At 39.9% G+C, this 12,842-nt stretch overlaps 1 protein-coding gene across 2 annotated transcripts in view; it reads left to right on the plus strand.

Annotated features, from left to right (window-relative positions):
* The window catches only part of SH2D4B (SH2 domain containing 4B), a 70,325-nt gene extending 62,066 nt beyond the window's left edge, over nt 1-8,259 (plus strand). For both annotated transcript variants that reach the window (XM_087963954.1, XM_087963955.1), the window contains 2 exons: nt 6,620-6,840; nt 8,167-8,259. In XM_087963954.1, coding sequence (XP_087820080.1) covers nt 6,620-6,840; nt 8,167-8,259 — 314 coding nt within the window. The remainder of the gene's footprint in view (nt 1-6,619; nt 6,841-8,166) is intronic.
* The last annotated feature ends 4,583 nt before the right edge of the window (nt 8,260-12,842 follow it).

The following is a 12,842-nucleotide window of genomic DNA, read 5'->3' on the forward strand; positions in this document are numbered from 1 at the left end:
GGGGGTTGTCACTAAATTAGAAGTGGGAAAAAAAGAAGAAGTGGCATCTTATATTTGTCTCGGTGAATAATTCAGCCAAGTCAATGATTGGTGGTAGATCCTTGTAGTCTTCGGTGACAGTTGAAAGAGAAGACAGGAGGGCAAAGACAAAAAAATAGAATCATCACCTACGGTTTGTTTCAAAGAGGCATTAATTTGCAACTTCACTTTGCAAGCAACGTGCAGCAACAACTAATACCTTCTTTTGTGCAGCACAGCTTGTTAGTGAACAGGGGGAAAATATTTCAACAGCAATTTGAGAAAAGCTCTGTAGTGCTTAATAGTCTGGATGAAACGAAAGTTCAGGGACAATGGGAACCTAAGTATGAGTCAACAGTAATTGCATAACTAATTTGCAGGGAAACGGCTGGAAAACTAGAGAGACAATTTGGTCTAGTGGTGAAGGTACCAGACTAGAAAACGGGAGACGGGGAGTTCTAGTCCCAGCTGGGTGACTTTGGGTCAATCACCAGGAGACCATGAATTCTAGTCCTGCTTTAGCCATGAAAGCCAGTTCCGATACTTTGGGCCAGACATTCTCTCTCAGCCCAATCTATTTCACAGGGTGCTTGTCCTGGCCAAAATAGGAGATGTGTGGAATCTAATCACCATCTTGGGTATTATTTGTAAAAAAATAATAAAGGTTGGATGCAAATAAATAAAAATAGAACCAAGTCTTGAACTGGAGAATTTCTTCTGGTCTTCAATCATGGACACAGAAGTGGTACCAAAGGCCCCAATAAGCCATAATGTGGCTTCTGGTTTGATTCTACTTCCATCTCTGTATTGAAGGCTTACCTCTCTAGTATCTGCTCTACAAGGTCCCCAACTGCAACCTTTCCCAACTGGGTTGGAGAACATCTCCTTAATTTGGATCCAAGAGAAAGCGGCTTTCCTAATGGCATGGATTTATCTGTACCAAGATTTTTGATTCTTCCTTTCATGTTAGAACATAGAATCATGGAAGGTCTTCTAGTTCAAGCAGGAGATGATATACCATCTTGAGGAGAAGGACTAGTTCTTGAAAACTGAAAACTGACTTCACTGGTGTGTCCTATTTTAACACAAGAACATTTTACAACTCTCTCTAAGAAATGTCCATAACTTTCCTTGAGAACCCAAGCTGACACTTTGAGAAAAGTTGAAATTATCTCTGAATATTTCCTGCTTTTTTCCCCCTCAAAAATTTATATGATTGATTGCCTAGAAGGATTTCTTTCTTTTACCTTTCATTTGTGTTAGTTAATCACTTCTTCCACCAGTGTCAAGTTTGTCCTTCTGCCAGTAGCACAACAAGCAGTTGGGTATTATTTTGTGCCGGTGAGTCCATGAATTCAGCTTTTTTTGTACTGGCAGATGGTCTATCCTTCCAGCAGTTTAGTTTTCAAGGCCAGCTGTTTTTGATTTATTCTGCATTGCTTTGTTGAAAAAGAGGTTTATAATTTTTTTTTAATGTTTCAAGTAAAACAATAAAAGAGCCGTAATATTTTGGAAAGATCATTTGTAGCGTGGTAGATGGGATTCATTTTTCCCCACCTGTTCTTCCTTCCTCTTCCAAATGCACATCTGTAACACTCAGGGGAAAGACACAATCATTTTTTGCATCACAGAATTTTTGTGAGATTTTACCATTTCAAACCAAGGGTGGGTTTTCTGAATGCCATATTAATCAACTGCAGGATTCAACCAGAAATGAATGCCTTGTTAAGCAGTTTCAACAGTATCTATCATTGAATTTCTTTGTGTAAGTAACAGAATAACAGAGTTGGAAGGGACCTTGGAGGTCTTCTAGTCCAATCCCTTGCTGAAGCAGGAAGCCCTATACCATTCCAGACAAATGGTTGTCCAGTTTCTTCTTCACAACCTCCAGTGTTGGAGCATTCACAACCTCTGAAAGCAAATCGTTCCACTGGTTAATTGTCCTCACTGTCATGAAATTTCTACTTAGTTCCAGGTTGCTTCTCTCCTTGCTTAGTTTCCATTTGTTGCTTCTTGTCCTGTCTTCAGGTGCTTTGGAGAATAGTGGTTAAATATTGTGTAAATCTTCTCAAGCATTAAAAGCCAGCTTTGCTTTTGAGCCCCATCTTAAGTCCATGACTTCAAACAATATGGGGAGATTGTTGTTGAAGAAATTATAAATAAAAATAAACAAAATAAATGCACCCAATTTTTCACGTGAACCTCTTTTGCTTTAAAGCGGTGGTTTTGTAAATCCCTTTGTATAATGATTTTTTTTAAAAAAATAAAAAAATAAATCAATGTGAGGGGACTATGAAAAGGAAAAGGTCAGTCTGGCTGATTGCCTCAGACATCAAAATTGTTCAAATCAACCAAATAACAGCAATGGGAGTTCAGAGCAGTAAATTCTCTGGAGAGACAATGAGGAAGCAAGATCACTTGATAAGTGTTCGAGAAGGATTTTCACAGATGTTGTTTGTGTTTCAATAGCCACCCCGAGGCCAGCAGCAACGCATTTGTTGAGTTTTCTCCTCTTATCTAGTTGCTTTCTCGTTGCCATGAAAACAGCACAGTCTCTCTTGGAGCCCCAGAAGGTTATGTTTCCGTGGCCATAAAAGGCACCATCTTGACAAATGGTAGAGCCAAGCCAAACCCAACTGCAGGAGGAGGGAAGAGAAGGTTTTCTCCAGCTGTGGGGGACTATCCGGAGATTAAGATCCATAAATTGAAGGGCGTGTTGAGAAATGTAATAATCAGAGGCATTGAAAAAAAAAACAGACAAAGTGAAATCAGAGTTATTGGAGAGAAAGGGACTGTTGGTCTTAGCCACAGCTTTAGCGAAAATCAGGCCTTATTTATTTAAGAAGAAACAACTTGAAAAGTTTCTCAGCTTTCATGGCAATCTAATTCAATCTCACTCCTCTTTCTTCTCTCTCTCCTCTCTTTTCTCTTTCTTTCTATCTCTCCTCTCTCTCTTCTCTTCTTTCTCTTTTGTTCTCTCTCCTTTTTCTTTTTCTTTCTCTTTCATATCTCATTTTCTCTCTCTTTCTCTCCCTCTCTCCTTTCTCTTTTTCTTCCCCTCCTCTCCCCTCCCCTCTTTCTCTTTCTCTCTCTCTGTCCTCTCTCCTTTCCTCTTTCTCTCTCTCTGCCTCTGTCTTCTAAATCTGACAACATTTCTCACTTTCACTTCCACAATGGCTGACTAGGAATGAAATTGAATAAAAAATATCTGGTGAGAAAAGTAAGCTGGGCTTAAGCCAACAGTGATTTTCCAGGAGTAGTTGTATTTGAGAGGAGGCAAACAGCTTGTCTGGAATAAAAAAACAAGATTTAGAGCACGGTCGGTGTGCTTTGTCTGTTAATCGTGTCCAAAGAAAAGCTGGGTAGTTTTGAGTTCAGCGTTTCTATGGTAATAACAGGTTTTAGGGTGCAAACATTCCGGAATGGGGCATGACTTTGCTCACTTATTTTCAGAAGAACAGGATTGTTAATTGCACACAACTCGGAGAGTTGGTGTAAGTTAACTAACCTAAACCTAAATTAACTCAAATGAATGTGGAGAATCTTAAATTCAGATTCGGAAGAAGATAGTCTGTATGTGTGTGTTCAGTAAGTTATGAGGTATCGAAAAATCATCAAAATTGGCTTTAAACCTCCTGCCACATTAACTTCTACCCTGATTCACTGTCCTCCTTTTTCCAATTTCCAGCACTGCTATGATCATACCCCTTAGTACAGCAAGCATAAAATCAGCTCTTAGCATAAAATCATTGGATATGAATTTTGTACACAATTGATTTCCTACAATCTGTATTATTCCAATGTTTGGCCTGTATGGGCAACAATGCATGATGTTTGCTTATAACTGGCTTGGTGGAGAATTCTCCATGAAAGAAGGGGGAAAGCTGTCCAGGGAATGGCAATCATTACAAAAATCTCAGCAGTTGACTTTGAACTAATGTGATCATACTAGACTCAGAACGAACAGTTGCTTGATCCCTTGGTTGGGGAACACTCAACAGCTGGAGGTTGAAATTTTTCATTAACCAAGTGAGAACTTCCTTCAAGGAAGACATTGATTGAATCTATTTGACTTTGAAGTATTCTCATTATTAGTGGCTGGTTAATTGTCATGTGTGCATGTGTGAAAGAGAGAGAGAGAGACAAACCCCATTTAGATGTGAAATTCAAGCTACCAATCTAGAAAGAGAATATTTGTACCTCAAAGTTGAACTGTGGGGTCCTTGATACTTTATAAGCTTGATGGTTTTCTTGCAGATGTTTCATTATCAAGTAGGTAACACCATCAGTTTTAGAAGGTTGAATGTTAACTTTCCCACTTCTAGCACTGATAATGTTACCTAGTTGGGCAATGAAGCATCTGAAAGCATCAAGGACCCGACAGAAACCTAGACTTAGTGAATTCTAGTCCCACCGTAGCCCCAAAACACTTTGGACCATTCACTTTCTCTCAACTTAAAAGGGCTAAAGCCATGGCAAACACTTCAAAAAAGATTACCAAGAAAACTTCAAGACGTGAAGGTACATAAGGACACAAACTTTTGTGAGATGTATATAATCTGAGATAATATCATCTCCTCTCCCTAAACTGTAAAATATTTTTCTGCTATATTTTGCTATATTCTCTCTCTCAAAGATCAGCTTCAATAGCAAGGTCATATTTCTAATATCTGATTTTTAACAGCCCTTCTTTTCTCTGTGTTCCTCTGATATATCCGGTGGATAGTGAGGTCAAAGTTAGGAAAGAAAAGCAAGTTGCAATCTATTAGACCAGCATTTATTCTTCTCCCAGAATCTTTCCCCCCCCATTGTGTTGACTTGGGTCCAGTTGTTTTCTTCTTCTGAATGTTTTATATTTGATCCACTTGCATTGCCATTCAAATTAATTCGTACATTGGTGTTTCCTCTGTATAAAAGATGAGATTATTTTTGCCTCTAGCACTGAGGAACTAGAGATACTGAATTATCTCCAGGCACTTTTGATGAAGATTGCTAGTTCGCTGCCACTGGGAACTCTGCTTCATTACCAGCATTGTTAGGATACCGTGGGAAGCATCAAGTCTTCCCTGCCACTCCTAATTATCCCGAGCAAGGTTGCTCAGGGTTTATCAAGTGAGACTGATAAAGCATTATTGATCTTCTACTGCCTTTATGGTGCTTCATGGGAGGGAACAAAGAGGACGGTGGTTTCTCCATGCTTAACCATTCTGCTGTGCTCCTGATTGGCTGCTGTTTGGACTAGAGAAAAATAATTGTTGGAGGATCCAATTTGAGTTGATCCCTGGGAGCAAAGATTTATTCTTCCAAGCTTTCAGACTTGTGCTGGAGCCCCTCCTGAGGAAACTTCTCACTCTCCAGAAAGGGACACATTCTGGAGAAGTTCCCTGAGGATGGATTGCGGCACAAGTCCAAAAATTTAGAAGAATAAACCTCTGATCATGGTGACCTGCAACATTATACTGGGATACATATATTTGCCTTCATTCTCAATAATTGTTGGCTTTTGACCAGAGATGGTGTTCAGCAGGTTCTCATCAATTCTGGAGAACCGGTAGCGGAAATTTTGACTAGTTCGGAGAACTGGCCAATCCCACCTCTGACTGGCCCCGCCAACCCCATCTCTTCTCTGCCTCCCATCGAGTCCCAGATGATTGTCTGGGTCTTCTTTGGTTGCCCTGTCAGGAGAAGAGAGCTGGAAAGCAGTTTAGTGGGTGGGGAGGGAAAGTGGATTTTGCACTATCCTTCCCCTGGAGTGGGGAGGCCAAAACATATGAGGAACTGTTGCAGGAATTGGGTATGCCTAGACTAATGAAAAGAAGGACCAGAGGTGACATGATAGTAATTTTCTGAAATCTAAGGAGTTGCCACAAGGAAGAGGAGGTCAAGCTATTCTCCAAAGTACCTGAAGGCAGGACAAAGTCCCTTCCAACTCTGTTGTTCTAAGTGAGTAGACCTCCAAGGACACATCAAGGGTCTTGAAGAAGTAGCACTCCTCCACACTCAGTTTCTAGCAAAGGTTATCCCTAGAGTGGCCCAAGCAATCCCAATCCCATAGAGATAGTCCTCAACTTACAACTTTTCGTTTAGTGACCATTCAAAGTTACAATGGCACTGAAAAATGTGACCTTATGACTGTTTTTCACAATTACATGATCACACGATCCAAATTCAGATGCTTGGAAACTGGCTCATATTTGTGACCCGTTACTAAGTCCCAGAGGGGTCACGTGATCCCCTTTTGCAACCTCCCAACCAGCAAAGTCAACAGGGAAGCCAGATTCACTTAACAACATTGTTCCTAACTTATCAATGGCAGTGATTCACTTAATGGCTGTAGCAAAAAAGTTTGTAAGATGGAGCAAAACTATCAAATGTCTTGCTTAACAACAGAATTTTTGGGCTCAATTGTGGTCATAAGTCTAGGACTACCTGTAGTCTGTTCCAAAGCCTGATTAAAATGGACATGACACTCAGTAAACTAGGAGTAATAGTATAAATTCCTATTTTCTTTTCTTTGTGTGGCTTCTCTGTTTTTGAAAGGCCACAACCGGCTAGAACTACCAGCTACATAAGTCACTTTCATTTATTTTGATACTGGTAGGTATTATTAGTCGGCAAGAAGCAGAAGAATTGCTGATGAACAAGCCTGAAGGGACATTCCTTGTGCGGGTCAGTGATAAAATCTGGGGATATGCCCTCTCGTACCGGCATCACAATGGCTTCAAACATTTCTTGGTGGATGCATCAGGAGACTTCTACAGCTTCCTGGGAGTGGATCCCAACCGTCACGCAACACTCACGGATCTTATCGATTTCCACAAGGTAAGAGTCACTAGGGAAAGACCAGTCCCTGAACTGGACAAATTAATAATCCAAAAGAAAGGAGGGATACTTTAAGCCAGGGGTCTTCAAACTTGACAGCTTTAAGACTTGTGGATTTCAACTTCCAGAATTCCTCCTTCAGTCATGTTAGCTTAGGAATTCTGGGAGTTGAAGTCCACAAGTCTTAAACTTGCCAAGTTTGAAGACCCTCACATTAAGCATTTGATCTATGGACAAAATTCATATTTATCGACAGACTTGGCTCCAGGAAGCTGCTAGATCAACTGGATCTAGTTTGCAGAAAATTCAGAAGCCGCTGTGACCATTGCAGAAGATTGCAGCAACCAACTGCTCCAACTTGTATTTCTAAATTCAATGTGCTCTTTGAATAGGATTCCCAAAACAAGGTTTGCCCATGTTCAATTGTAACACGGACAGCATGGCAGGAAACTGACCGGAAATTGTATGGATAAGGTGAAGATTTCGTGTGAATGTCAGCTGTGTGGGGCGTGTATGTCTAACATTATTCTGCCAGTTACTAAGTGAGTAACTGGCAAGGGCATATGGTACACACCCTTCATGCGCAGTCACTCAAAATTTGGTCTTCTGTAGCTATCTTAGGACCTGAACTTAATTTTCAATCCTCCTTTATTGCATACAGGTAGTTTGAGCTCAGGGACGTGATGGCTCAGTGGCTAAGATGCTGAACTTGTCAGTCAGAAAGCTCGGCAGTTTGGCGGTTCGAATCACTAGCGCTACATAATGGAGTGAGCTCCCGTTACTTGTCCCAGAAGCTTCTGTCAACCTAAAAGCATGTAAAAAATGAAAGTAGAAAAACAGAGACCACTTTGGTGGGAAGGGAAAAGTGTTCGTGCACCTTTGGTGTTTAGTCATGCTGGCCACATGACCACGGAGACGTCTGGCTGGCTTTGTAACGGAAATGAGCACTGCCCCCCTCGAGCCAGAAATGACTAGCACGTATGTGTGAGGAGAACCTTTACCTTTACCTTAGCTTGAGTTCAGCATGATTTAGTCAACTTGGCTGATCTTAGATTTTAGAAAGTAAGCAGGGTCAGCCTTGCTTAGAACTGAGACAGAAGATCACCTGAGAAATTCAGAATAGATCAGAGATGGTGGTGACAAATCACGCGTCCCCCTGCTTTATTCCTACTCAGTCATGCTCGGCCAATTTTGCAACAATACAACATGGTTTGAAGTTTGTAGACTGAGAAGCACTTCAAACTTACTTGAGATACTGATAGAACTGAAGACTTGTCCTAATCAATATTTTTCATTCTGCTGGTGACATTTATTTTGCATTTGCAGGAAGAAATAATAACATCTTCTGGTGGAGAGTTGCTTCTGGAACCTTGCAGTCAGACGAAGAGCACTCCTGACTATAATTTGTTATTTGAATGACTGCTTTTATGGTTTACTCACCCCCTTCAGGACCCAAGGAGAGATTCTGAAGAACCAGAATTATTAGCAAAAGAGCCCCTCTCTGAGAAGTGAGGTACTTATTATTGCCAGATTATCATCTGCAACCTGTACGAACAGATGTCTTACGTAGACAATCCAAGTTTCTATCTGCATGCATTATTTATGTCGTACATAATGCAAAGCTGGGAGCAGCTGGACCTGGTAGTTGTCTAATTGTACTCCCAAATATAGTGAATGCCCAATAAAGATCAAATCTCCCTTGATTTTTCAAATGATTTTCACTATGAAAAATTAAAACACTATATGATTGATCCTATAGGACAGGGGTAGGGAAACTTGGCTCTTTTATCACTTATGGACTTCAACTCCCAGAATTCCTGATTGAGCCATACTGGTTTTTTAGTTGTGGGGGAAATCAATGTTTGATTTGAATGGGACATCTACAAATGTAATATACAAATGTATACGTCCTACATTTGTATATTAAACAGTATATTAAACATACATACACACACACACACACACACACACACAGAGAGAGAGAGAGAGAGAGAGAGAGAGAGAGAGAGATGGGTATCTTCTTTTTGCTATGAATGTGCAGGAACCATTAAAATATTCTCCGTTGGGCTCATTCTGACTGGATTTCAAATTCCTTGGAGATTCATCCACATTGGAAGGAAGGATGACTTCACTTGCTATGACACCCTTGAGTCTCTTTTCGCTTGCTTCACTGAATTCTTTTTGTCACTGAATTTTGAGACATAACATCTGTCACTGGAAGACTGAAAAACATCTTTTAATGCAAAAGTTATCTACACCCAACTGTACTAAAGTTGGTATATTTTCTGCTTGTTTCCCAATGGCAAATAAACTTTATGTTTATGAAAGAGAGTTTATTTTCCAAATCCAGGTGGAAGTATACCCTTAAATCCCACTAATATTCTTTCAATATCTAGTACGTTAAAAGCCAGACACATACACACAATTCTATTAAGCAAGCAATGAAAACCTTTAAGAGTAAACAAACCAAATGCTTTAAAACGTAAAAAAGGATATTAGCAGAATGGTAAATCTGTTGGATTTCTTTTGAAATTAGATGAGTGGGAAATTATTCTCAAGAATAACTGCTGCAGAGTTCTGGTTAGTAAGATGCATTAGAAAGAAAGCTGAAGAACCCAAGAATTTTGCGACTTTTCTAATTAGAAAGCAATATTTCCTCCCCCCGCCACACACACACATTGGATAGGAAGCTTCTGGTTCTTTTTCTCATCAAATATCCTACAAAATGAGGCTAGCTTGCATGGTGGATTATTTTGGAAGTGGTTGCTGGAGTTCTTACCAATCTAAGAATCAAGCCTTACAAAACCATAAAAACACAAGCAGACTGAGTAACGTCTGTCACCGTTTTTTTTCTTCCTTTTCTTAAACTTTGGTTACTTTTGGTGTAGGGACTCGAGCAATGCTATTAAAGAATGTTTTATCCTTTCATTTACCCATCTCATTTCCAGAAGCTGAGTCATTTGCAAAATACCTTACCTTGTGACTCGCACACATGAGGTGAAGAATCAGGAAACATTAATATTCTCAATTATTTTAAACCAGTAGCAAATTTTGTTGGACTATATCTAGAAGGCAATAGAACATCCTTCAAAGGAATGGCGCACCTTTGCTGTAAATATGGTTGATCCCTGCAACTTTGGATATATTTCTGAATGCATTTTATAAAATATCCTACTAGGAACAAATTGCAGTCAGACCCGCCTCCTTCCATCACAATTGCCAAAAATAGTGTCTGCATTGAGTTGAAAACACATACAATTTTAAAAAAAAAACCTCACCCATTCTCACCCATTCCTACACACGTTACAGAAAACAACACAACCCAGAAGTGTCAATAAAAGAGAATATTTGTAGTTCAGGGTTGAAATGAAAGGTCCTTGGTGCTCTCTGAGCTTGGTTGTTTTCTTGCAGATATGTCATCATTACCCCCAAAGTAGATAGTATAATCAATGCAGCATTTGAACACGGATAATGCTACCTAGTTTGGGCAATAAAACGTGTGTAAGGAAACAACCAAGTTCAGAGAGCACTATGGGCCACTCACTTGGAAGTGTGACAAAACAGAGGCAGTTAGGTCTAGTGGGGAAGGCACCAGGTTAGAAAGCAGGAGACTGTGAGTTCTGGTCCCACTTTATCCATGAAAGCTGGCTAGAAGACTTTGGGTCAATCACCAGGAGATGATGAGTTCTAGTCTTGCTTTAGGCCTGAGAGCCATCAGGATGACTTTGGGCCAATCACCACGAGACAGTGAGTTCTAGTCCTACCTTAGATATGAAAGCCAGATGGTGACTTTGGGCCAATCACCAGGAGATGGGGAGTTCTAGTCCTGCCTTAGCCATGAAGTCCAGCTGGGTGACCTTGGGTTGCTCCCTCTTTCTCAGCCCAAAGTACCTCATATTATTGTTGTGGGGAAAATAGGAGGAGTTATTTGCAAAAATAATAAAGGCGGGTTACAAATAAATAAATATCTTGCCCACCAAACCAAAAATTATCAATTCTTAGAACAACCCTTTCAAGATATTGTCCACATGGTTGGTAAACAGTAACCCTGCTTACTGAAATTATTGTCTAGGATTGTTCTCAAGGGGTGACAGCTGGATTTTTAGGAGCATAATACACCTCTGGTACAATTCCTAAACAGGCAATAGTTTATAGATTATTGCATGATGCTAGCATAGAGGAGAGTGAAAACTTTTCCTTTGGCCTGTCACCCCAACTACTTTCTAATGAACATATATAGCCTAGCAATGTAATTTTTCATGCCACCATCTATTTTTTTCCTTTTTAATGGGCACTTCATGCATACCTCATATTTTTTAGGTTTTACCTGGCTTTAAAATAAATTCCTTCTAAATTCCCCAGCAAATGAAGTGACTGGCTAGAAAATTGCAATTTCATCTAGAGAGTTTTATTATGCTAATAAATGTCAGGGTTTTCCAATAAAGGAACTGCTTTTTCTCCCCGCAAAAACAATCACAACCCCTCAGCCAACTCATAGACTACTGGCAAGGAAAACCTTGACCATATATAACCAGAAATAGCAACCATCTAATAGCGAAGGACTTAGCTAAAGATAAATTTACAAGAACACAGAAAGAGATCCCAATGGAGAGGAGTTTAAAAGAATAGGAGTCTCACCAGGAAAAGAAGATGCATAGTCACTCTGGGAGACGAGAAATGAATAAAAATGAATGGGGGATTATGTCTTTTCCTAATCTTAGAAGGATGTCCAATTGAATTTCAGACAAATACTCAAAGGTCATCCTTGGAGGAGGAGGAGGAAGATGAAAATGATTTTGGATGTTTCTATAGTTGACCAGATATTTTCTGAATAACATAATAACAGAGTTGGAAGGGACTTTGGAGATCCTCTAGTCCAACCTCTTGGTCAAGCAGGAGACCCTATACCATTCCAGACAAGTGTCTGTCCAGTCTCTTCTTAAAAGCCTCCAGTGATGGAACTCCCTCAACTTCTGAAGGAAAGCAGTTCCACTGATTTATTGTTTTGTCAGGAAATTTCTCCTTGGTTGCTTCTCTCCTTGATGAGTTTCCATCCATTGTTTCTTGTTTTGCCCTCTCGTGCCTTGGAATACAATTTGACCCCACTCTTCTTTGTGGTAGTCCTTTGGAACCCTGCTATCATGTTGCCCTTAGTCTTTCTTTTCACTAGACTAGCCACACCCAATTCCTGCAACTATTTTTCACATATTTTAGCCTCCAGGCCCCTCATGGTCTTTGTTGCTTTTCTCTGCAGTCTTTCCAGAATCTCAACCTCTTTTTTATATTGTGGTGACCAAAACTAGATGTAGTATTCCAAGTGTGGTCTTACCAAGACCTTATAAAATGATGCTAACACTTCATATGATTTTGATTCCATTTCTCTGTTAACAAAGCCTAGGATTGCATTGGCTTTTTTAGTTCCTTCCACACACAGATTATCCACTAGGATTCCAAGATCCCTCTCATAGTCACTGCCATGTAGCCAAATTTCACCAAATCTGTACCTATCCATTTGGACATTTTCTTGCCTAAGTGTAAAACATGTTACCTTTCTCTACACTGAATTTCATTTTGTTAACTAGGGCCCAAATCTGTCAAGATCCATCTGGATCTTGAGCCTATCTTCTTGGGTGTTAGCTATTCCTGCCAGCTTAGTATCATCTGCAAATTTGGCAAGTTCCCTTCTATTCCCTCATCTAAATATGAGGATATGAAGATATTGACAAGTACACTGCAAGGGCAGACAAGTAGTCATCTCAGTCTTTGGCCATCTGGTATCCTTTAAACATGTGGAACTATCAGAATTTAAATTCTCACCCAGTTGAGTGTTGAGTGACAATTGAAGTCCCATATGTATATGGAGGACAACATGTTGGAAAAGATGAATGGATCTAATTTTGACCTCTCTAGAGACTCAAGTAAAAGGTTTTTTTTTCCTCTCAGCAATTATAAGAAATATTTTATTCATTGGTGCTGAAAATAGCCTGAGGTATTATTCAAGT

The sequence above is a fragment of the Notechis scutatus genome, chromosome 4 (assembly GCF_049901735.1).
Source record: "Notechis scutatus isolate UNSWTSFEM ecotype Mainland chromosome 4, rNotScu1.2, whole genome shotgun sequence".
NCBI classification, from domain to species: Eukaryota; Metazoa; Chordata; class Lepidosauria; order Squamata; family Elapidae; genus Notechis; species Notechis scutatus.